Consider the following 25,082-nt stretch of genomic DNA (forward strand, 5'->3'; position numbering starts at 1 on the left):
CTCCTCATCCATTCAATCAGCTGGGTAATTGGTGCCGATTTCAATGGGCCATTATGCCGGTCACGACAAAATTGAAATATAATTACGACTGCATTAACATTATTATTTATTTATTTTACTATTCTTACCTGGAAAATCCGTTTTAACAGCTGCATTTCATCAACCAGATTTGGTTCATCGAAGAAGCTCGAACGGCTGTTGAAACGCTTCACTGCAGAAACTATTTGGAACTCGTACTTTTCACATATTATTTTTCACTTCCCAATAGGCTATTGAAACCAGAAATAATTTCCTTACTTAAAAACAGACGGTGATAAGACCATGAAAGACGATGGGCCGACTGCAGGCAAAGTCGTCCATAAGGGTAATTAATCGCCGGATTTCTAGTTAGCCTCAGTCTTTTATTTTCTTCTTAACAAATAATAAACAGCTTTTTTCACTCCCGGGTTACATCCAAGCTATCATTTAATTAAATCTATCCAACTGCGTTAGTCCATAAAGACATTGCATGTCACTACAAAGCGAAATGTCCGATTTAAAACAGAACGTCTGCGTGTCTCTCGCACTTTCAGGTGTGTTTTTTTGTTTTATTATTTTTGAAAAGTGCGGCTACTGCCACTGCTCACACTGAAATGAAGACAGTTCAGTCAAGTGAGTCGACAGCGCCAGAGTAACTTGACGCTCGAAGTACAGAGGCCACGTGTGCGTGTAGTTTGGGGGTGAGCGTTTAAAGCAAAGCGACAAGATATTGGCAACCGTTAAAGAGGAGCGCTTCTAAAGAACAATGTCCGTTTACTGCTAAATTGGAGCATATTTGCATCAGTATTTACATAATGGATATGCCTAAACCAATATGCCACAATTTTTAGTGAGAAATGCATTGTAAATTGGGGAAACTGTTGATTTCTGCATAACTGCTCAGAAGTTGCCGTCCGTAAATTGACAATTATAGACAGGTATGTTGCAAGGCGTACCTTAAAGGCAGAACTGCCCAGTCTTTTTAGTCTGATTAATCTAATTAACTAATTGTGTTCTTCAATAAAGCAGGTTCTGGGCTAAAACAAATGCCTACACCTACCCTTTTAGGGTAAGATAGGTACTTTAAGGTATGTTAAACCAGTGGTGGCCCTATCATACGTTTCCTCCACCCATATACACAGCCAGCTGATATCACTAATTAGTTCTACCTTCTGGTTGAAGAATTGTTCTAATTAGCAAATACAGGTGCTTGGAGCAAAATACTGGGGAGGACTTTCTGAACCTAGATTTTCCAACACTGTTTTCCACATTACATTACATTACATTACATTACATTATTAGCATTTGGCAGACGCTCTTACGTACATTTTGATTAGACTAAGCAGGAGACAATCCTCCCCTAGAGCAATGCAGGGTTAAGGGCCTTGTTCAAGGGCCAAACGGCTGTGTGGATCTTATTTTGGCTACACCAACCTCATGTACCTTAACCACTTCGCTACAGGCTGCCCCAACCAGCCACATACTGTAACATGACTTGACTTCCATTAGAGTGTGTTACATGTTTTACATGTATACAGTATTTTCCCGTGGTGGGCAGTAATTTCATGATAATGATTTGGTACAATATTTAATATATTGCAGATTCCACTTATTGATGTGGAGCCGTTTTAAAACAGGGATGTCAAACAGTCAAGCAGGCAAATAAGGCCTTGAGAACAAGGGGAACACTCTTTAGTCGCGGAAACACCTAAATTCATCACCCCTGCTGAAACACATTAAAAACCGGCACACATTGCAGCCCAGGACTGGAGTTTGACACCCCTGTTATAAAGTCATGAACTCTGGCTTTGTCGGTTCACAGCATTAGCACAGAGTATGAATAATGCTGCTTAACTGAGGAGAAAAGACTACAGCTCCTTGCCTGGCATGTGATGGGCAGTCAGTCCAAATGGCCCAATCTGCCATCACCTACACGTGGAATGGAGACAAAGCACTCTAACCTGCTGATTCAGAGCCACAGCCGTGCTTCAAAGCAAGACCCTGGAGCTGAACAGCAGTGAGAAAATATTGTGTTTCGTATAAACTGGCTTTGTAATTTAATCATCCGAGTCGATGCACCTGGAGGTTAATTACAGCACTATTATTATTATTTATTCGTATTTTTTTCCTCTGTGGTTTATCACGTTGTCCCCAGTCCCCCGGGAAGATTTAGCGCCTGCAAGTGAAACCGGGATGACTGTGAACCTGCGGTTTTTAAGTGAAAGCCCGAAAGCCCGGTCTCTTTGGAGCCCGGAAAATGCCGGAATGAGAGCCCCTGTCTCCATGCAACAGGAGTGTTTGACAGCGCCGGCACAGTGATGTCACCGACCAGCCACCCGCTCAATCTCGACCCTGTGTGTGCTGGGTTGCGCTCCAGCCCCCAGTGCAATCGCCGGAATTATAACACGCCGTTAATCTTTCTTAATCACTTTTTTTCATGTTTTGAAGGATTGTTATACATCCTTTTACTGTAAGCCGCAGTAAAACGTCTTCTTCTTAGACTTATAAGGTTCTAACTGACATTTTTGACAAAAATGAGCTGGTGTCATAAGTATGTTGTATACGGTGTGTGTGAAGTTCTACACGAAGATAATGTTTAAAAGTAAGAAGAAAATGCTAAATCTAAAAGGTTTCTGCTTGAAGCCTGTTCTCTTTAAAATATTTGAAGCTCAATATCTCAAAAGCACTCAGAACACAGATAAAACCATACAATTCCAAGGCCAGGGATATGTCAGAAATATCTATTCATGCCATGAAGAATACAAGTCCCACGTTGTGCAATGCTGCAAACATGAGGTTAAAAAAAAACAAATTGATGATCAAATTTGAGGCTTGCGTAAATTTCAGCGTTGAGACTTGCGTAAATTTCAGACTTCCGTAGACTCAAAACAGTTCTCTTCCTCTGTGAATGTGCTGAGGAGGATTGGTTTATCCTACCCTTAGCCTGCCACTCAGGAAACCGTGGCAACCAGAGGGTCTGTCGCAGAAAGCGTTACAGAGGTGTCTTAGGTGCAGTTCTCTGGACTTTACGGAGGGAGAAACGTGCCACAACTCCTCCACAACCCTCCAGCCTGAAGACTCGCCTCTTCAACACTACACTATGGCTCTCGTAATCCCCTTAAAATAACCTCTCTCTTTCTCTTTCTCGTTCTCTTTCTTTGCCTTCCCTATTGGATAATGTTAGTGTGGCCTGTAGCGTAGTGGTTGAGGTAAATGACTGGACACACAAGGTCAGTGGTTCTAATCCCGGTGTAGCCACACTAGTCTAGTTGTACTTTCTTTTCTTACAGTACAAATTGTTGGCTTTTATTACACTACGCTTATTATTTCTATTTGCCATTACACTTCTTAATTATGAATGGACCTCTGGGCCTTCTTGTTGACAGTAAAGATTAACAGAGATTAACACTCATGTTCTCCTGTACTGATGTATGTAAAGCACACAGTCAGCTCTCAGTAGCCTTTTGGATCCAGGGCATGTGGTCCCCTTGTTAAAAGACAGCAAGCTCAAGCAGTCTGAAGTTTAGTAAAAACCCACCTTAGTAGGTGTGAGAGTGTTCCTTCTGCTCATTTAAGGTGTGGGAATCATTATGTTTGTTATTTGTGGATATGGATAATATATAAATAATATGTCTTGAACTTGCTTGTGACAATTGTGTGGCATGTAAAGATATATAAATATTGAAATGCATCTTAAGTGTTCGTGGATGAGGAAACAATTAAGGCTGCCAGATACCAACCAGATCAATTCATCAATGGACAAATCAGTATGGATCAATCAAGCAATCAGTATGGCCCAATCAATCAATGGACAAATCAGTATGGATCTATCTATCAATCAACCAACACGTATATATCTATCAATCAATCAACCAATCATTACATTACGTGGCATTTAGCAGACGCTCTTATCCAGAGCGACGTACAACAAAGTGCAAATCAATCACAAGAACAAGTGCAAAAGTAGACCTGAGAGGACAGTACAGTTCCGAGTCCTAGTGTAAACATACATAAATTCAGAACCCTTGAAGAGTACAATCAACTTTCAAACTAGCATACCACTGTTGGCAGCTAGAATACAACAACAGTCCCTATGCACCAGTCAATCAATGGACCAACCAGTATGGATGAATAAACCAACCGATCGGTATGGATACCTTTGGGCTGTTGCCCTCCGGAATCATGCTCCGGGTCTGTCAGTGAGACGTAAACGCGGAGAAACAGACACAGGCTACGGCACCGTCAGCGTTCCAGAAAGCCGGCGAGTACCTTCTCCCGGGAATCTCCTGCAGTTTTCCGGCCGAGCTGCCGGGGGTGCTGGGAAGGCGCCGTCTCCATGGCGCCCTGCGCGGCGGTGAGACGGTGCCGGAGAGGGCCGGAGCGTCGGGAGAGGGCCGGAGCGTCGGGAGAGGGCCGGAGCGTCGGGAGAGGGCAGGATCGTCGGGAGAGGGCCGGAGCGTCGGAAGAGGGCCGGAGCATCGGGAGAGGGCCGGAGCGTCTGGAGAGGGCCGGAGCGTCTGGAGAGGGCAGGAGCGTCAGGAGAGGGCCGGAGCGTCGGGAGAGGGCAGGAAGCGTTGGCTGATGGACGAGTCTGGAGAGAGATGTGAGAGTTGGGTAGCAGAGCTCCCTGCAGGGACCCAAGGCTGAGCAAACACTGCAGCACCATAAACACACACACACACACACAAGCACTCACGCACACACACACATACACACTCACACAGGCACATGCATACGCACACACACGCACGCACGCACACACGCACACACACACACGCACACGCGATTACGGCAATTTGGTGGTCAAACATTTACACTTCCCTGGAAGGAGGGGAGGGAGTTAGAAATACTGGAGCTGGTGCACCACGTAGGATGGGACCACCCGACAAAACCCCCACTGTGGACACACATACATGCACAGACACACACACACACAGAGACAGTCACACACACGCAAAGACACGCGCATGTACCCACAGACAGACACACACAACTAAACACTACTGTCTCGTGAGAACTGTCAACAGGTTTAAATAATGTCATCCCATTATCATCATGCAATTTAAGTTATTTGAATGAATGTCTGCACCTTTGCCTGAAATAGGGACAACAGGTGTATTGTGAATACATCCACTTTGTTAATTTTATGTCTTCTCTGACTGCACTCATATCATTACAGTTATTTAGCTGATGGCTTTTTTTTGAGGGGGGGGGGGGTTATCCAAACATATTAATAAATATTAACTTCTGATCAGGGCGGCCTGTAGCGTAGTGGTTAAGATAAATGGCTGGCACCCGTAAGGTCGGTGGTTCTAATCCCGGTGTAGCCATAATAAGATCTGCACAGCCGTTGGGCCCTTGAGCAAGGCCCTTAACTCTGCATTGCTCCAGGGGAGGATTGTCTCCTGCTTAGTCTAATCAACTGTATGTCGCTCTGGATAAGAGCGTCTGCAAAATGCCAATAATGTAATGTAATGTAATGATCATTTGGGTTTTAATATGTTTTGTAGTTTTCGGATCTCATGGTGACCTATTTGAAAATATTACTATTTTGTTAGATTTATTAAGTCATGAAAATCGATTTTATTCATTTAAGCCCTAATCTTTCATTAATTCTTCATCATGCCCAGATTTAGTTTGTGTGAACAGAGAGCAGGCTGCAGAGTTTCTGGTTTACATAATTATGGAACACAGTGATTGTATTATAATTAATCAGTAAACAGATTTATCAGAGTTTCACTTTGCTCTATCTCTCTCTCTCTCTGATGTTCTGGTAGAAAGTTTATTAACGGGTGTGAACTGAGGATTACCCAAGTTCTGTTCGTTCACCAATGAGAGCCAGAAAGTCATAGCGTAATGTTAGTACAGTACGTTTGTCTCAGGATATTAAATGAGGTTAGCTGCAGACAAGCTTGCGCCGTGTGACAGCGGCCGCTGTTATCGGTCAGATAAGTCTGCCCCAATTCGACGCGGAAGAACTACGACGCGATATTTCAAGTCACGTGACCGTTTCTTTTTCAACGTCTAATTTATTTTTGCGTCATTGTGCGCTCTCCCTCTTGGTATCGGCAGGTTCTTCGCACCAGGGCCTCTGTGTTCAACTCGCTGTACACTTCCTTCCCAGGGGATGTTATTTTAAAAGGGAATCGCTTTGATGACTCACCCAGCACAAAAGACCCGTACAATTATGTGCGAGAGTGCCTGCGTGCCGGTTAAGAGCATGTGAGTCAGCGCGGTGTTATTACAATACAATGGCTTCATCAGTCTAAACTACTACCCCGTACCGCTTCAAGCGCGCGGTATTAACTGTCATGACTGTAGTGCCTGCTAACGTTTCCCTTGAAATTCAAATTCTGCTTTCTTCTCCTGAAAGCTAATAATTCTGGCATATTTTCCTTCGGTTGAGGCTCGTACTGTATAGAACCGTTGTCAAGCAAACAGTAACTTTATAAAACAAACTAATGTTTTCTACTTGAGAGGGGAAAAAAAGATTTTAGGCTCATCAAGAATTATTTTTGCAGTGAACTGTTGAGAAGGCAGTGCCGAGGCAGTTTAGGAAGTTTATTTGGCTTACACTTGCCATAAGCAGGTGTGTAGTCGTGACCTCTTTACAAGAAGAGCAACAACTGCAAGTTACTTGGTTCATCCAGGATCCATTTCCCCCATATTATAAGCAAACCATCCATGCTGGAGCCTATCCACACAACTAGGGGCATTTTGTAGTCTCCATTGAACCTACCCTTGTTTTTGGACTGTGGGAGGAAAACGGGGTAGCTGGAGGAAACCTGTAGGCTAGGCCTACCCCAAAATATCCTACCGCCAATCTGCTCGAAATCGTCAGATACACTTTAAACCCGCGAGTGTCCGTGGGCGGTTATTTTCAGCGTTAAAACATTACGCAGAGACCCGCACAGGCTGTTAGGGTTAGCCATAAAACGTAAAACGCGTCATGCGTGTGCAATCGGCTTCGCTGGGCGGCAGATGTACGGCGAGGCTGGCTAGCAGCGTTGGCATGTGAATTGCGGCAGCACGTTGAGCAGGCTAACTGCGATGACACAGATCCACTTTGGACCATCAAACCATCCAACCAAATGCTAACGGCAAAACCAACTGTTATCCCCGCATCTCAGCTGTGATACAATCAGCGCGTCATCCAATCCCACGCAAGGGAATAAAAACGGTTAAAACGTATTTTATTGGGTAAAAGTTTTCTTTTCTTTTAAAGTACCTTAATGTGATACATTCTTTGGAATCTGTAGCAATAACAAGATAGCTCAAGAAAATTCTTTGTGAATCAAACAATTGGCATGTCAGTATAGCTATATGTACAAAATTGAATGGCTGGCAGTTGGAGGGTTGCTAGTTCGATCCCCCACCCGGGCTGTGACGAAGTGTCCCTGAGCAAGACATCTAACCCCCAAATGCTCCTAACGACCTGGTCGGTGTCTTGCATGGCAGCCAATCGCCGTTGTTCTGTGTGTGTGTGTGTGTGTGTGTGTGTATGAATGGGTGGATGAATTGTACAGTGCTTTGGTAAAGGTGCTATATAAATTCCAACCATTTACCATTTGTTGCTCAGATCCAGTTCAGTTCCACAAAAATGTGGTTTGCTCGGCGTCCGCTGTATCAAGGTCAACTGCAGCTAGACAAGACAACCTGTCAAATCTCATCAAAGCTATGGGCAAGGATAGACACCTCTCGGTAAGTAAATGGTAAATGGTTGGCATTTATATAGCGCCTTTATCCAAAGCGCTGTACAATTGATGCTTCTCATTCACCCATTCATACACACACTCACACACCAACGGCAATTGGCTGCCATGCAAGGCGCCGACCAGCTCGTCAGGAGCATTTGGGGGTTAGGTGTCTTGCTCAGGGACACTTCGACACAGCCCGGGCGGGGGATCGAACCGGCAACCCTCCTACTGCCAGACGACTGCTCTTACTGCCTGAGCCATGTGGAAACACACTTTAGTTTAATTATGGGTGAACTGTCACTTTAATGACCCGGTGTGAATCTTTATTTTAAGAAGCAGGAGTAAATACAGTACAGTAATTTACCTAAGCGATGGCCTTATAGGAGTAAAGTGAGTTGGATTTGTTTGTGTATGCTGAGGCGGGAGGCACAGCAGTCGACTTTAGAGTTTTTATTTCCCGGCACGGGTAGCGATCGATGGAGCGGACAGCTAAGTACACGTATCGACTAGCGGTCGCACGGAGCGCTGCTTTGTGATGCCTCACGGGGAACCGAGCAAGCTGGGGGGAGGGGGGCTGATGTCGCCAGGGGTGCCTTATTGGAGGGGTATGGGGGGGGGGGGGGGGTATGGTAATTCCGAGGGCCCTGACTGACAAACTAATATTTCATTTTATAACATTGCGTTACAGTCATTTAGCAGGCACTCTTATCCCGAGCGACGTACAATAAAGTGCAAATTAATAACTTGTTTTATACAAGAAAGCCGCAGCCATGTAGGGTTACTTAAAGTGTTGGAGGGGTCCATTATGAGCTCCTGGAGGGGTGGGGCCATCCACAGAGCAGGGGGTTACATTTACATTTTTTACATTTTAGTCATTTGGCAGACGCTTTTAATACAAAGCGACTTACAAGTGCATAGGTTCTACCATAAGTCAGAGCATCACATCCAGAAACTAGCAAAATACACAGGAAATGCTGTTCTAAACATAGTTGTCATCAGAAGTGCATTTTCTTTTTTTTCTTTTTTTTGGGGGGGGGGTTAGACAAGGATAGGGATATCAGAAAGGAGGGGCAGGGGAAATCAGGAGGGAGGACTAAGGTAGAGTTTGAAAAGGTGGGTTTTGAGTCTGCATCGAAATAGGGGGAGGGATTCTGCTGTTCTGACAGTGGTAGGCAAGTCATTCCACCACTGAGGAACCAGAACGGAAAACAGGCGTGAACGTGCAGCTTGACGCCAGGTGCACGTAGAGAGGGAACCGTAAGGCGACCAGAGCTGGCAGACCGGAGTGGTCTAGTTGGGGAGTAGGGAGTGATCAGGGATTGTATGTAAGGTGGGGCAGTCCCCTTAGCAGCCTGAAATGCCAACACTAGGGCCTTGAAACGGATGCGTGCGGCAATAGGAAGCCAGTGGAGGCCAATGAGAAGCGGGGTGACATGAGCCGACCTGGGCTGACTGGTGATCAGACGGGCTGCAGCATTCTGGACCAGCTGGAGGGGCTTGATGGCACACGCTGGGTGACCGGCTAGGAGGGAGTTACACTCTTCTGTGCGGAAATACTTTCTCTGTGCTCGATTGATCTCGCCTGGTGCGATTGAGCCAACCCTTTCCGAGGGTATTTCATAGGTTCCAACACACCAGCTCAGTAAAGAGTAGAAAAGTATTTGAATCCAAAACCATTACATATTTGACCCAGGTCTGATATCCAATCAATGTTGCTGCAGAATATTGACTTGACTGTGGCTACCAAAAGGTGGTCTGGCCACATCTGTGTGATATTCATTAATTAATTCATTCATTCATTCATTATCCTAACCTGCTTATCCTGAACAGGGTCGCAGGGGGGCTGGAGCCTATCCCAGCATACATTGGGCGAAAGGCAGGAATACACCCTGGACAGGTCGCCAGTCCATCGCAGGGCACACACACCATTCACTCACACACTCATACACTCATACACTCATACCTACGTGCAATTTAGACTCTCCAATCAGCCTACCCTGCATGTCTTTGGACTGTGGGAGGAAACCGGAGTACCCGGAGGAAACCCACGCAAACACGGGGAGAACACGCAAACTCCGCACAGAGGGGCCCCGGCCGACGGGGATTCGAACCCTGGACCTCCTTGCTGTGAGGTGGCAGTGCTACCCACTGCACCATCCGTGCCGCCCTGTGTGATATTATTTAGTAATAATAAAATAATCACTTTTATCCAAAGTTGATTAGACCAAGTAGGGGACTCCCCTGGAGCAATGTGGGGTTAAGGGCCTTGCCCTTATGGTTCATTTAGCGAGTGACACGCTAATTATACAACAGAAACATTAATTTCAGTTTTCACCACAGCCTAGCTGTTCTTTATTTAGTTATTTATTTATTTTTACAGCGTTTCCTTTTTGAGCCTCGAGCACTCTCTAGTGGACAACTGTGGGAATTCAGACATTTTGGTGGCGATGAGATCACCATGAGGTCCCAGCACAGGGAAAAAAAAAAAAATCGAACAGATCCATAAAAACTAGTAACACACAGTTTTTGTTTTTTTTGGAGCTACATGTAGCACTTACAACTTCCCAGTCGGCTAATTACCTTTTGCCATGAGTCAAGACACTTTGAAAATTGTGTACAAGAGTGTTATGTAGAGAGTGTCCATCTTTTAACACTCTTACTGTTACGGAAGCCAGTGTTCTAAGAGTAGAGCCCTTCCTGAGCCTTTGGGGATCCGGAAACAGCGCCCCCCTGGTCCACGGTCACAATCTCTGGGGCACTCCACAATCTCTGCTCTCTACCACTCTTCTTCTTGTGACTGTAGGCCCAGGCCATCCTCTCTGGAGCATTCTAGTGCTGACGTCACAATCACTGCTGGTGACTGACAGCAGTGGCGTTCTAGAACACTGACCTAGACTTTTTAACAAAACAAAATCGTTCTAAAAAAAAAAAAAAACCCTACTCATCCTAAGGGTTAAGCCTGATTTAGTCAGAACACTGAAATTCATTGTCATGGATAGGCTCTGCCGCGTTTAAAAAAAAAAATTTAAACATCAGCTGTTTGGCATCTTGTTACCATAGGGACAACCATAGGAAAGTTACTGTCAAGCCAAATGCAAATTTGCTCATCAAACGGACAATAAAGTCTCTATTCTGCCCGAGCTGTGCTCGGCCTGTCTGTTTACAAATGTTTACAAATCAGCTCCAAAAATAAAACACCTGGACATCCTGTGTTTGCCCACTCACTGATGATTTGCATCTTGCAGTATGCAGTAGCCTCTGTAGATCTGTTTGTGAAGTCTTCTGCAGACAGTAGTCACGGACACATCCATACCTGCCTCCTGAAAAATGTTTCTTATCTGCCAGTTTTGGGGTGTTTTGCCACATTATGGTGGGAATTATTCGGTCATCAACTGTAGAGGTCTTCCTTGGCCGACCAGTCCTTTCGCGATAAATTAAGTTAGTGGTGCTCTCTTTCTTCTTAATGATGTTCCACACAGTTGATTTTAGTTAGTAAGTTCTCTGCCTTATAAGGGCTTTCATTGTCACAGTTCCTCATGTTCACAGGCCAATAGCAGACTCCAAAGCCAAGAATCAAGACTTGATGCTAGAAGTTCTCTCATAACTGCGCTAACGAAGCCGCCTGACTAATCAGAAACACCTGTAAAGCCAATCGTCCCAAACATTATGGTCCCCTGAAACAGAGGGGCTGAAACCAAAATGTATAAAAATACCCTTTAATAAAAGCTGAGAATATGCACTTTAAGAACATGTGCATTGTTTGCAGACCTGGGTCAAAAACATAATTGGTTTGGATTCTAATACTTACTGAGCTTGTTTGTGTATTGTGAAATGCTGTCAGAAGGTGTGAACTCCACCTGGTCCACTTGGTTGGCTCAATTTCTTTTTTTTTCTTTTTTTTTTTTGCCAAACATTATGGAGCATATTTTAAAGCAAAGACATATCATGTGAAACTGCAGGGGGCAGGCAGGAACGTTCACGCTGTTATTAGGTACGCATTTGCATTGGTATCTATGTTTGCGTGACCACACACTTTCCATCAGAGAACAATGATCCCCTGTTCTCACAGAGCTGTTCTTCATTCCTGCTTCACGGAACCCATGGTGTCGTGCACAAGAGTCCGGTACGCCCAGGTAAAAATTCAGTTTATATGGAATCGTTCTCCTACTTGCGTATGTACATTGATGGATTTTTAAAATTTATAATTATCTATCTGAGTTTGCCTTTAGTCTATTAATTTATTGCAAAACAGGTTTCCTGGTATGAGTATTTTTGACAGAGGTCATAGTAAATGTTACTGAATGCACATTATGATCCTGTCGATAAGATTCCTTTAACATTTCCGTACAGAATTGTGACTACTGTCGTGCCGTCCCTCCCTGTTTAGTGTGTCGTTGTTGTGATGGTGTTGTAATTGCGTGCACGCTATCGCAAGCCGGTTTTTTTATTCATTATCACACTTCCATGTGACACTTTGGTTTTTGTACAGTGGCGTTTGCAAAATGTGATGTTATTACAGATTTCACCCGTGCCATGCCGGCCACTGGACTTCACGCCTATCTGCTGCTCAGCCTTCTGCTTGGTAAGGAAACATTCAGTTTCTATGAGTACTGTTTGTGTGTGTGTGTGTGTGTGTGTGTGTATGTGTGTACTGTTTGTATGTATATGTGTTTGTATGTAATTCACACATGGTCGAAGCACAGACTTTCATGAATTATACATTTTGGTTTCACTATGTAGTAATGACTGCGCTTTTTATGTGTAGTAGCCCATTTAAATGTGTGAGACAAATGAACATGATGTGAAATAAAGGAGTCGTGCTGTGTATTTGGTTGCATATCCTTCGCATGCCGTGACTTCCTGACGTGACCCATCAACATCATTTGAGTCTGGATATCTTATTTTCAGGTTGTGCTACAAGTGATACTGAAGCTTACTGCATTTGAATGGATCTCTGCGGGAATTGGGGTGTGGGACTTGATTCAGCCGTAAATTATGCTGATGCAGTATGGAACACCTTTGTTGGCTAAATGGCTTTAAGTCATAAAAGGTCCAGGGCATCAAATGAGCCTCAAAACATTGTTCTGCTGTCAGATATGCTGTAGATACTGCAATAATTGTTTCTCCGAACTAATCTTCTAAGCAGCACAGTCGTTTGAGGCTCATTTGATACGAATCACCAGCTGGTTTACGTATGGGATAAACGTAAACCGGCATCTTGATTAACCTCACCTACAGGGGTGATGATTGACACACACGTCAGAGCTGACCAAACTGAGCCAGCCGGCGTGTGCAAATCTCTCAGAGACTATCAATCCACCGCAATGACAGGTACTACACCCCCATTCATCCATTTACTCATTCATTCAATCATTCATTCACTCATTCATTCATTCATCATGCATGTACAGTGTTCTGTAGTTCACTGCTCTTATTCATTGCTTATAGTCAAAAGAATACTTCATATTTACAGAATATACACATACATACATAAATACGTACATCCGTACATACTCTAGAAATCTATTTACATACACTCACTGAGTATAACTGTACACCTGCTTATTCATGTGATTATCTAATCAGCCAATCGTGTGGCAACAGTGCAGTGCATACAATCATACAGATACGGGTCAGCGATATTGACAGAATATCGCAAAAAACATCCAGTGAGCAGCAGTTCTGCAGACAGAAACGCCTTGTTAATGAGAGAGGTTAGTGGAGAATGGCCAGAGCTGACAGAAAGGTGACAGTAACGCAAATAACCACACATAACAACAGTGGTATGCAGAAGAGCATCTCTGAGCACACAAATGTGTCAAACCTTGTGGATAGGCTACAGCTGCAGAACACTTAATAAGTCCAAAAAATAGGTCCAATAAATGCCTAATAAACTGCTGACTGAGTGTATGTGTTATACTACTGCTCATGTGATTATTTGTGAGTTATCTTTATTAATTTAATAAATAATCATTTGAGGAGTTGGGTCTGGAGGGAATAGCGTAGGAGTCTCCAGCCACAGTACAGATTGGGGCTCTGTGGCACGGCACTCGAGCAACACAATCCGCTAATTAGTGTGATTGCGAATCAACACACCGCTGTTATTAATTATGCTTTTCAATCACAACAGTGCTGCTCCCACACTGACCCTTCTCAAATGAGATTAGAGATGGAGGGGGTGATTATGTGTCCAGACGGGTTAAAACTCGAGATGTTTAATGACGTGTTTATTAAACCCTGCAGCCAGCACATGCCCCCCTGTCACAGGACGTAACTTCTGCCTTCCCCGCTGTGGAGAACTGGAAGGTACTGCTCCGTCCACTACTATTCGCACACTCACTCACTCACTCACTCACTCACTCACTCACACACTCACTCACACACTCACTCACTCACTCACTCACTCACTCACATACTCACACTCACTCACTCACTCACTCACACACTCACTCACTCACTCACTCACACACTCACTCACTCACTCACTAACACACACTCACTCACTCACACACTCACTCACTCACTCACTAACTCACTCACACACTCACTCACTCACTCACACACTCACTCACTCACTCACTCACTCATGCATTCAGTAATTCACTCACTCACACACACTCATACACTCACTCACACACTCACTCACTCACTCACTTATTCATTCACTAACTCACTCATTCACTCACTCACTCACTCATTCACTCCTTCGCTCACTCACTCATGCATTCAGTAATTCACTCACTCACACACACTCATACACTCACTCACTCACTTATTCATTCACTAACTCACTCACACACTCACTCACTCACTCACTCACTGACTCACTCTCACTCACTCACTCTCTCATTCACTCACTCTCACTCACTCACACACTCACTCACTCACTCTCTCATTCACTCACTCTCACTCACTCACACACACACTAACTCACTCATTCATTCACTTACTCACTCACTCACTCACTCATTCATTCACTCACTCACTCACTCACTCACTCATTCATTCACTTACTCACTCACACACTCACTCACATACTCACACACTCACTCACACACACTCACACTCACTCACTCACTCACTCACTCACACACTCTCATTCACTCACTCACTCACTCACTCACACACTCATTCACTCACTCACTCACACACACACTAACTCACTCATTCATTCATTCACTTACTCACTCACTCACTCACTCACACACTCACTCACTGACTCACTCTCTCACTCACTCACTCTCTCATTCACTCACTCTCACTCACTCACACACTCACTCACTCACTCTCTCATTCACTCACTCTCACTCACTCACACACACACTAACTCACTCATTCATTCACTTACTCACTCACTCACTCACTCACTCACTCATTCATTCACTCACTTACTCACTCACTCACACACTCACTCACTCACACACTCACTCACATACTCACACTCACTCACTCACTCACTCACACACTCACTCATTCACTCACTCACTCATGCATTCACTCATTCGCTCACTCACTCACACACTCACTCATTCGCTCACTCACTCATGCATTCAGTAATTCACTCACTCACTCATGCATTCAGTAATTCACTCACTCACACACACTCATACACTCACTCACACACTCACTCACTCACTTATTCATTCACTCATTCACTCACTTATTCATTCACTCACTCATTAATTCAATCATTCATTAATTATGTCATGCACATACTGTGGTCACTGTAGTTCACTGCTCTCTTAATTATTTACTTATTGTTTGCTGCATTCTTTTATGTATTTGCCTTTTTCATTAGATAATACAGATGGATGCCAAAGACCAGATACTTGCAGACCTGGTGAGTTTTTCCTGCATTAGCATATGTATTACAAGACATCATGATGCTAATACCTTCAGCCATGCTACTGAAAGTTTAAATGTTAAACTGTGCTGAATAGATGATCAATGTATTATTTACCAGGTCAATGTGTGTTTAACGCAAAGTCATTGTCCTCCCCAGTAATTCCAGAGAGTTGCCTAAAAGGTATCCAGATTCTTTCTCCATTCTCCTTTTTTTTAACAATATGCATGTGCAGTATCAGTTTAATTTGTGTTACACTGCTTCAAAACAGCAACAGGGTACAATTCAAAGCCAACTACACTGGCTGTGATGTCATCAGATAGTAGGGTGGTAATCTCAACCATGGCTTTACAGCCTGCATGCTTGTGTGTGTGTGTTTGTGCATGCATTTGTGTGTGCGCGTGTGTGTTTGTGTGTGTGTGTGCGTGTGCATGTGAGCATGCACATGCATGTGTGTGTATACAGCATATGTGTCGTATGTATGTAGATATGTACTTAGAACAATAGTTTTTACAGTTCCTTTTAGCAAAAATTTCAGCTTAAATGGATGCATTGATATTGTTAAATCTTTTTTTATTGTTTAAGATGGGTGCAAACTGTGTGAGAATGCACAGAATATCACACAAGTAAACTGCACTGCAGGTGAGTTCCTCACCACTGGGACCTTACTATATGTGAGAGTTATTTTTAAATTGCTGAAAAATGAGTGCCATTAACACACTACAATAAGTGAAAAGTGCAAAAAGTCTTAACAAGCATTTTAGTATTTGCAATAAGTGTGTTTGTGCATGCATTTGTGTGTGCGCGTGTGTGTTTGTGTGTGTGTGTTTGTGCATGCATTTGTGTGTGCGTGTGTGTGTTTGTGTGTGTGTGTGCGTGTGCATGTGAGCATGCACATGCATGTGTGTGTATACAGCATATGTGTCGTATGTATGTAGATATGTACTTAGAACAATAGTTTTTACAGTTCCTTTTAGCAAAAATTTCAGCTTAAATGGATGCATTGATATTGTTAAATCTTTTTTTATTGTTTAAGATGGGTGCAAACTGTGTGAGAATGCACAGAATATCACACAAGTAAACTGCACTGCAGGTGAGTTCCTCACCACTGGGACCTTACTATATGTGAGAGTTATTTTTAAATTGCTGAAAAATGAGTGCCATTAACACACTACAATAAGTGAAAAGTGCAAAAAGTCTTAACAAGCATTTTAGTATTTGCAATAAGTGTGTTTGTGCATGCATTTGTGTGTGCGCATGTGTGTTTATGTGTGTGTGTGCGTGTGCATGTGAGCATGTGTGTGTATACAGCATATGTGTCGTATGTATGTAGATATGTACTTAGAACAATAGTTTTTACAGTTCCTTTTAGCAAAAATTTCAGCTTAAATGGATGCATTGATATTGTTAAATCTTTTTTTATTGTTTAAGATGGGTGCAAACTGTGTGAGAATGCACAGAATATCACACAAGTAAACTGCACTGCAGGTGAGTTCCTCACCATTGGGACCTTACTATATGTGAGAGTTATTTTTAAATTGCTGAAAAATGAGTGCCATTAACACACTACAATAAGTGAAAAGTGCAAAAAGTCTTAACAAGCATTTTAGTATTTGCAATAAGTGTGTTTGTGCATGCATTTGTGTGTGCGCGTGTGTGTTTGTGTGTGTGTGTGCATGTGCATATGAGCATGCACATGCATGTGTGTGTATACAGCATATGTGTCGTATGTATGTAGATATGTACTTAGAACAATAGTTTTTACAGTTCCTTTTAGCAAAAATTTCAGCTTAAATGGATGTATTGATATTGTTAAATCTTTTTTTATTGTTTAAGATGGGTGCAAACTGTGTGAGAATGCACAGAATATCACACAAGTGTGAAAAATGAGTGCCATTAACACACTACAATAAGTGAAAAGTGCAAAAAGTCTTAACAAGCATTTTAGTATTTGCAATAAGTGTGTTTGTGCATGCATTTGTGTGTGCGCATGTGTGTTTATGTGTGTGTGTGCGTGTGCATGTGAGCATGTGTGTGTATACAGCATATGTGTCGTATGTATGTAGATATGTACTTAGAACAATAGTTTTTACAGTTCCTTTTAGCAAAAATTTCAGCTTAAATGGATGCATTGATATTGTTAAATCTTTTTTTATTGTTTAAGATGGGTGCAAACTGTGTGAGAATGCACAGAATATCACACAAGTAAACTGCACTGCAGGTGAGTTCCTCACCATTGGGACCTTACTATATGTGAGAGTTATTTTTAAATTGCTGAAAAATGAGTGCCATTAACACACTACAATAAGTGAAAAGTGCAAAAAGTCTTAACAAGCATTTTAGTATTTGCAATAAGTGTGTTTGTGCATGCATTTGTGTGTTCGCGTGTGTGTTTGTGTGTGTGTGTGCATGTGCATATGAGCATGCACATGCATGTGTGTGTATACAGCATATGTGTCGTATGTATGTAGATATGTACTTAGAACAATAGTTTTTACAGTTCCTTTTAGCAAAAATTTCAGCTTAAATGGATGTATTGATATTGTTAAATCTTTTTTTATTGTTTAAGATGGGTGCAAACTGTGTGAGAATGCACAGAATATCACACAAGTGTGAAAAATGAGTGCCATTAACACACTACAATAAGTGAAAAGTGCAAAAAGTCTTAACAAGCATTTTAGTATTTGCAATAAGTGTGTTTGTGCATGCATTTGTGTGTGCGCATGTGTGTTTGTGTGTGTGTGTGCGTGTGCATGTGAGCATGTGTGTGTATACAGCATATGTGTCGTATGTATGTAGATATGTACTTAGAACAATAGTTTTTACAGTTCCTTTTAGCAAAAATTTCAGCTTAAATGGATGCATTGATATTGTTAAATCTTTTTTTATTGTTTAAGATGGGTGCAAACTGTGTGAGAATGCACAGAATATCACACAAGTAAACTGCACTGCAGGTGAGTTCCTCACCATTGGGACCTTACTATATGTGAGAGTTATTTTTAAATTGCTGAAAAATGAGTGCCATTAACACACTACAATAAGTGAAAAGTGCAAAAAGTCTTAACAAGCATTTTAGTATTTGCAATAAGTGTGTTTGTGCATGCATTTGTGTGTTCGCGTGTGTGTTTGTGTGTGTGTGTGCATGTGCATATGAGCATGCACATGCATGTGTGTGTATACAGCATATGTGTCGTATGTATGTAGATATGTACTTAGAACAATAGTTTTTACAGTTCCTTTTAGCAAAAATTTCAGCTTAAATGGATGTATTGATATTGTTAAATCTTTTTTTATTGTTTAAGATGGGTGCAAACTGTGTGAGAATGCACAGAATATCACACAAGTAAACTGCACTGCAGGTGAGTTCCTCACCACTGGGACCGTACTATATGTGAGAGTTATTTTTAAATTGCTGAAAAATGAGTGCCATTAACACACTACAATAAGTGAAAAGTGCAAAAAGTCTTAACAAGCATTTTAGTATTTGCAATAAGTGTGTTTGTGCATGCATTTGTGTGTGCGCATGTGTGTTTGTGTGTGTGTGTGCGTGTGCATGTGAGCATGCACATGCATGTGTGTGTATACAGCATATGTGTCGTATGTATGTAGATATGTACTTAGAACAATAGTTTTTACAGTTCCTTTTAGCAAAAATTTCAGCTTAAATGGATGCATTGATATTGTTAAATCTTTTTTTATTGTTTAAGATGGGTGCAAACTGTGTGAGAATGCACAGAATATCACACAAGTAAACTGCACTGCAGGTGAGTTCCTCACCACTGGGACCTTACTATATGTGAGAGTTATTTTTAAATTGCTGAAAAATGAGTGCCATTAACACACTACAATAAGTGAAAAGTGCAAAAAGTCTTAACAAGCATTTTAGTATTTGCAATAAGACAAAAAAAAAAAAAAATTTCCACTCAAGTAGAAAATATAATTTTAATATTTGCTTGACAAGTGAAATGTTCTTATTCCATTGGCAAATTTTGAAATGAGTCCTTGGCGATATTGGCACGTACCTCTTTGGCAATTTTCCCATCTTATTTAGCAAAAAAGTAAAAGAAATGAGATGAGGTTAAATGTTATTTTGGGGGGTTTGCAGTACAGTGAGAGCAGACTACAGTGGCCTGGGCAGGCCTTCCATGGTCAGGCATAGGGCCTCTCTGCGCCTGTTTCTGTATCTTAGTTGCACCAGACCAGAGTCAAATACGGAATTATTTAGGATTCAAATACTTTTCTGTGCTCGATTGATCTTGCCTGGTGCAATTGAGCGAACAAATAGGACCAGAAGGTGGGGTTTGCTTTTTCTGAAAGCATTTCATTGGTTCCAATACACCATCAAAAGTTCAGTAGAGCATAGAAAAGTATTTTTAATGAGTGTTTTTAATCAACTTAGGCAAATTGTCCTTGATTGACATAAAAATAGAAAAAAATCATTTCAAAGTTTTAAATTACTTCATGTACAAATACTTCGGTGGTGTAATAATAAACGACAAAATGTTTATTTTCAGAACTGAAGCTGGAATGCATAAGAGGTATGCTATATTCCCTTGCTCCTGAATAAAATTTTGCATCCAAGTTTTGTGCAGCTACAGAAAGACCCTGCTGAAAATGTGTTGTTTTTCTTATTGCGGGCAGATGGCTCTAGCCAACCAGTATCAACATCGGAGTGATTCTAATTAGTCTGGACCTTGAAATTCCACTGCAATTTCTTAATTCACAATTTCACCATAAATTCCGCCGGTTGCCCTCAACTTCATTTGTCCACTGTTTCAGAAAAACAAAGCTTTTTTTTTATTTTTATAAATGTATTTCAGATTTCCCCCCTTTTTCTCCCCATTTCGTAGCCAATTGTACCCCATCTAATCCAATTAGGGTTAGTGTTAGATACACCGCCCACACCCCGTCCCTTGGCTGCCCGAAGGAGAGCAACACGCCTTCTTCAAGCCGTCTCGTCTCGTGCTCGTGACCGGGATTCCGAGGTGCCCGGGGTGCTTTATTGTGCGGCGATCAGCTGACCCTGCCAAGTCCCTCCCTCTGGAGCAGCGAGCCAATTGTGCCACTCCACGTGAGCCGGCCAAACTTGGCTTTTGAATCAAACCCCGGTCCTCGGTGTGCAACTGCAGCAAACTGCAACCACAGCGTGTTGGGCCACCACGGCTCCCCGCTTATGACCAGCTTGACCATGCTGGTTGACCAGCTCATACCCAGCTAGACCAGCTTATGACCAGCTTGGCCATGCTGGTTGACCAGCTCATACCCAGCTAGACCAGCTTATGACCAGCTTGACCATGCTGGTGGACCAGCTCATACCCAGCTAGACCAGCTTTATGGAAGTCCGCCACTGACCCCCCCTTGCATTCGTGCCCCGCTCTCTCCTGTTTCAGATTTCCAGGTGGAGGTGATCGCAGATTCCTTCAGCGTGGAAGAGGGCTCCAACGTGAACATGACCTGCAACCACAGCCTGCCTGCGGTGCACCTGTTCGTGTGGTTCCGTAACGGCAAAGTGCTGCCTGACAAAAACGACAGCCATTATCTACTGGCCCAGGTTCTCAAGAAAGACGAGGCAAAGTTCTCCTGTGGGGTGCTGAGTGCCTGTGGATTCATTGTTTCGGAAAAAAAGCCTCTCGAAGTTACAGGTAAAGGAACCCACATCCCTGGGTGGCACCTTAGAGTATATTATACCTACGGCTCTTTCCAATTGCTTATGTTTCACCTCTTACCTCCTTTTCTTTTGCCTGACCCGGAAATGAATCATGGCCCGCCATCTTTAAGGACATTCTCACTTAAATGTTCCTTCTTGGAGCTAAAAGTAGAAGTTAGGAGGCTCCCAAGGTTTTCTTTGAGCGAGGAAACATGAACACATCCTTTGCGGAAGTATTTATTTTCCGGAAAGTGTGACGTATGCGTAAAAATTAGCCACCTGTGGATCCAGCTCTCTCACCATCTGCCCATTTTTGTGAAATATATATATATATTCGGGAAGCATATAGCTGAATAAATCATTTGAATCAACTAAGGTGCCGTTAAGCATCATTTATTGGTTGAAGGCCAGATTTGGATTTGAGGTCCAGATTTGATGTTGGCTGTGTCAGAAGGTCCCCGATAGTCATTTGCTGAGGACCCCAAGGGTGGTGCTTAGTGCGATGCCTTTCCAACACCGTTGCCTTGAATATGTTCTTGTTATGTCCAACCAAGCGCTGCCATCTGGCTGTTTATGAAGGGACTGTTGACTTCCTTCTGCCCATACATTTTAAACTTAAATATAAAATTAAGCTTCACTTATGTTGACAGTAGTTATACCGTTTTTTTGTTGTTGTTGTGGTTAGCAGTAGAGGTGGTAAATCCACCTTCAGAAAGTAAAAGTCCTCCCCCGTATTTTAGCACAATCAGCACAATTTTTCCACGAGACGTACTGGCTCGTTCACGATGGCGAACGTTCCTGGTGAACTATTTTGGCAGCAAACGGATACTGTTGAGGTTTTTTAAGTGAACATTCCATTTAGTTCGGCACCAACAACTTTTTAATACAAATGGATGTGACTGCCTAGACTAACAGTGCTAGGTAGCTGATTAGCTGCTTACCCGGGATTTGTTTAAAGGTAAGAAGAGATATTATATTGATTGAAGTGCATTATAACAGCCAAATGATTGTCAACTTTTGTTCTCTCATCCTCATCTGTAACAATTTTTCAAACTGTTGACTAGTGTTAGCTAATGTTCATGGCAAAAAGAAATAAGATGTTGGCCGCCTTGAACACACGTCTGAATCGGTGAAATCAGCTTGTTGAGTTCATGGGCTTTTCTTACCCCGGGACTTGCCAAATCTGGCAAGTAGCGTAGTGGTTAAGGTAAAGGACTAGGACACGCAAGGTCGGTGGTTCTAATCCCGGTGTAGCCACAATAAGATCTGCACAGCCGTTGGGCCCTTGAGCAGGGCCCTTAACCCTGCATTGCTCCAGGGGTGGATTGTCTCCTGCTAATCAACTGTACGTCGCTCTGCCAATAATGTAATGTACTGAACAGACACTATACGTTAAAGCTAAGATCTTCCTCTCTTGTGTCTCTGTTTTTCAAACGACTGTTGAAGACAACAGTGTGCTAATCATCATCATCTGTGGTGTGGCTGCGGTGGCCATCGTGCTGTTCCTGGCTTTGCTAATGAAGATCATGTTGAAGAGGGAGAGGAGTGAGTCCTGCTGTTTTTATACTGAGCGGATTCGTCGAGAGATGAGTGAATACTCTTATACTAGGGGATTCATCGAGAGGGAGATGAGTGAGTCCTGCTGTTTTTATGCTGACGGGAGATGGGACGATTGTTCCTTTCAGATCGGGACCAAATTGTAAGAGAAAATGTTAGGTCTTATCCTTCTTAGGTGTGAGATCCCGTTCCAACGTTGAACCCTACTACAGGACGGTAGATCTCCAGGAACAGGATTGGGCAGCCCTGCTCTAGCTGTTGAATTAGTTGTGCTTTGTTGGGTTCACAGTAAAAACCTATAGGATGGTAGGGTTGCAGTAAAACTGGACGGTAGATCTCCAGGAATAGGTTGGGCAGCACAAACACATTCTCACAATCTAAATCAGTCTCCTCACTGTTCCTTCCCCAGGGAATAACAAAATCAGAACGCAAGTGAACACGCCCGCCAATACTTTCGCAAACATCTCATCGATCACCTGGTGAGTATCCGACCAGCCGCGCGGACACGTCAACTATGTCCGTGCCATGCCATGGCAACGGCTTGAGAGACCACCACCCGGGAGACGGGGGTTCAGTGTGACAGCATGGCAGTTCCACAACTAGGCTTGATGGCAAGAAGGGGCCTGTTTCACAACGCAGGATTACTGAGTTAGCTGGGCAACGGCACTGAGTACTGTAAAATCTGTAGTCATCCAGCTACCTCAGTAATCCTGCTTTGTGGCCCCTCTTCTCATATTTTAAATCAGCGCTACTCAACTTCTACCGTGTGCTACACCACCTGATTTCACTCATTATTTTATCTGCTTGGTTCAGATAATAATCTAATTTGTGAAATCTGGTGGTGTAGCGGCGGCACGGATGGTGCAGTGGGTAGCACTGCCGCCTCACAGCAAGGAGGTCCTGGGTTCGAATCCCCGTCGGCCGGGGCCTCTCTGTGTGGAGTTTGCATGTTCTCCCTGTGTCTGCGTGGGTTTCCTCCCACAGTCCAAAGACATGCATGTTAGGCTGATTGGAGAGTCTAAATTGCCCGTAGGTATGAGTGTGTGAGTGTGTGAGTGTGTGAGTGAATGGTGTGTGTGCCCTGTGATGGACTGGCGACCTGTCCAGGGTGTATTCCTGCCTTTCGCCCAATGTATGCTGGGATAGGCTCCAGCCCCCCTGCGACCCTGTTCAGCATAAGCGGGTTCAGATAATGGATGGATGGTGGTGTAGCGCACTGTTTTAACAAAAGCCTCCAGTCACTGCGGCCCACAGGAAGTGGAGTTGAGTAGAGCTGTTTTAAATGTCCCATGCCATCCTGATTAATAAATTTTTTCCCTGTAGTTTGTTTTTTTTGGAAATGTTCTGTCCAACGGTATTTCCTTGTCTTCTCCCTCCCCAGATTGTGGATGGGAACAGAGAGCACCAAACCTTCACGTGTTCCAAACTGATTCCGATTCAAGAAGGCTTTCTTTGCGGTCAGTCCCTGTGATTGCACAGTGGGCTCGGGGTGAATCTGAGTCTGTCTGTAGCTCTGGCTCAGTGTATTTTGGTTAGGGGATTGCTTCTGTGGTAATACAGGAACCCAGCTTTGAATAAAATGTCTTCCAGTCTCTCTGTCTGCTTTCTGCGTTTTACCTGCACACACCGACAGAGCCGCACTACACCTGCTCGGATGTGAATAGCATAGCGATAGTGTTCAGGCATTTAATGTAGTGTTCAGGTGACAGGAACACCCTGATTCTTTCCTGGGGGGTTTGTCTCGGGGGTAGCCTGTAGCCTAGTGGCTGTGGTACAAGTCTGGTATCTGGAAGATTGGTGGTTCAAGCCACAATAAGATTAGTGCCACTGTTGGATCCTTTACTCCACATTGCACCTGGGGGGATTGTCCCTGCGTGGTCAATGTAATGTAAAAGTCACTTTGGATAAAAGTGCCAGCTAAATAACTGTAATGTCCACTCCAGGGGGCTGTAGTACACAGCAGGAGTACTCAAATCGAAGTAGCACTCCATTTTTTCTCTTCTACCTGATGGTAAATGGACTGCATTTAAATAGCGCTTTACAATTTAGACCTGCATCAGGTTTAAAAAACCTGCAGTGCTCCTGGTCCCAAGGTCCATATTTGATTATCCCTGCTGTACACGTTGCATACATGCAAAAGCCATTATTTTCTATTTGAATATTTAATATTTCTAGTTGTCTGTGGCATGCTTCACAAAAATCGGGATGAACATTACACCAGTTGGAGTGAGAGTCAATATTACATGAGTAAAGTATATGTAGGTATATAGACGTATAGGGGTGACCTGTAACGTAGTGGTTAAGGTAAATGACTGGGACA

At 43.2% G+C, this 25,082-nt stretch overlaps 3 protein-coding genes across 7 annotated transcripts in view; 1 reads left to right on the forward strand and 2 right to left on the reverse strand.

Annotated features, from left to right (window-relative positions):
* LOC133124818 (regulator of G-protein signaling 14-like) overlaps positions 1–667 on the reverse strand; it is a 31,629-nt gene extending 30,962 nt beyond the window's left edge. For all 3 annotated transcript variants that reach the window (XM_061236327.1, XM_061236325.1, XM_061236326.1), the window contains exon 1: positions 129–667. In XM_061236327.1, the coding sequence (XP_061092311.1) occupies positions 129–155 (27 nt within the window). In that variant the 5' untranslated portion in view covers positions 156–667. The remainder of the gene's footprint in view (positions 1–128) is intronic.
* The window catches only part of LOC133124820 (pre-mRNA-splicing factor RBM22-like), a 187,365-nt gene that overhangs the window by 98,923 nt on the left and 63,360 nt on the right, over positions 1–25,082 (reverse strand). The window lies entirely within an intron of this gene.
* On the forward strand, positions 312–24,254 carry LOC133124821 (uncharacterized). 3 transcript variants are annotated; one of them, XM_061236336.1, is made up of 15 exons: positions 312–364; positions 11,785–11,848; positions 12,235–12,297; positions 12,954–13,046; positions 13,959–14,021; positions 15,514–15,555; positions 15,718–15,741; positions 16,144–16,200; positions 16,595–16,651; positions 18,861–18,917; positions 20,073–20,096; positions 20,949–21,200; positions 22,652–22,837; positions 23,172–23,241; positions 24,144–24,254. In XM_061236336.1, coding segments are annotated over exons 1-15 (1,086 nt in total). In that variant the 5' UTR covers positions 312–331; the 3' UTR covers positions 24,145–24,254. The 3 variants fall into 3 exon arrangements, with proteins under 3 accessions (XP_061092320.1, XP_061092321.1, XP_061092322.1); XM_061236337.1 differs by having other exon boundaries at positions 22,652–22,750; XM_061236338.1 differs by lacking the exon at positions 312–364 and adding an exon at positions 6,102–6,240.

The sequence above is a fragment of the Conger conger genome, chromosome 3 (genome assembly GCF_963514075.1).
Source record: "Conger conger chromosome 3, fConCon1.1, whole genome shotgun sequence".
Taxonomy (NCBI): domain Eukaryota; kingdom Metazoa; phylum Chordata; class Actinopteri; order Anguilliformes; family Congridae; genus Conger; species Conger conger.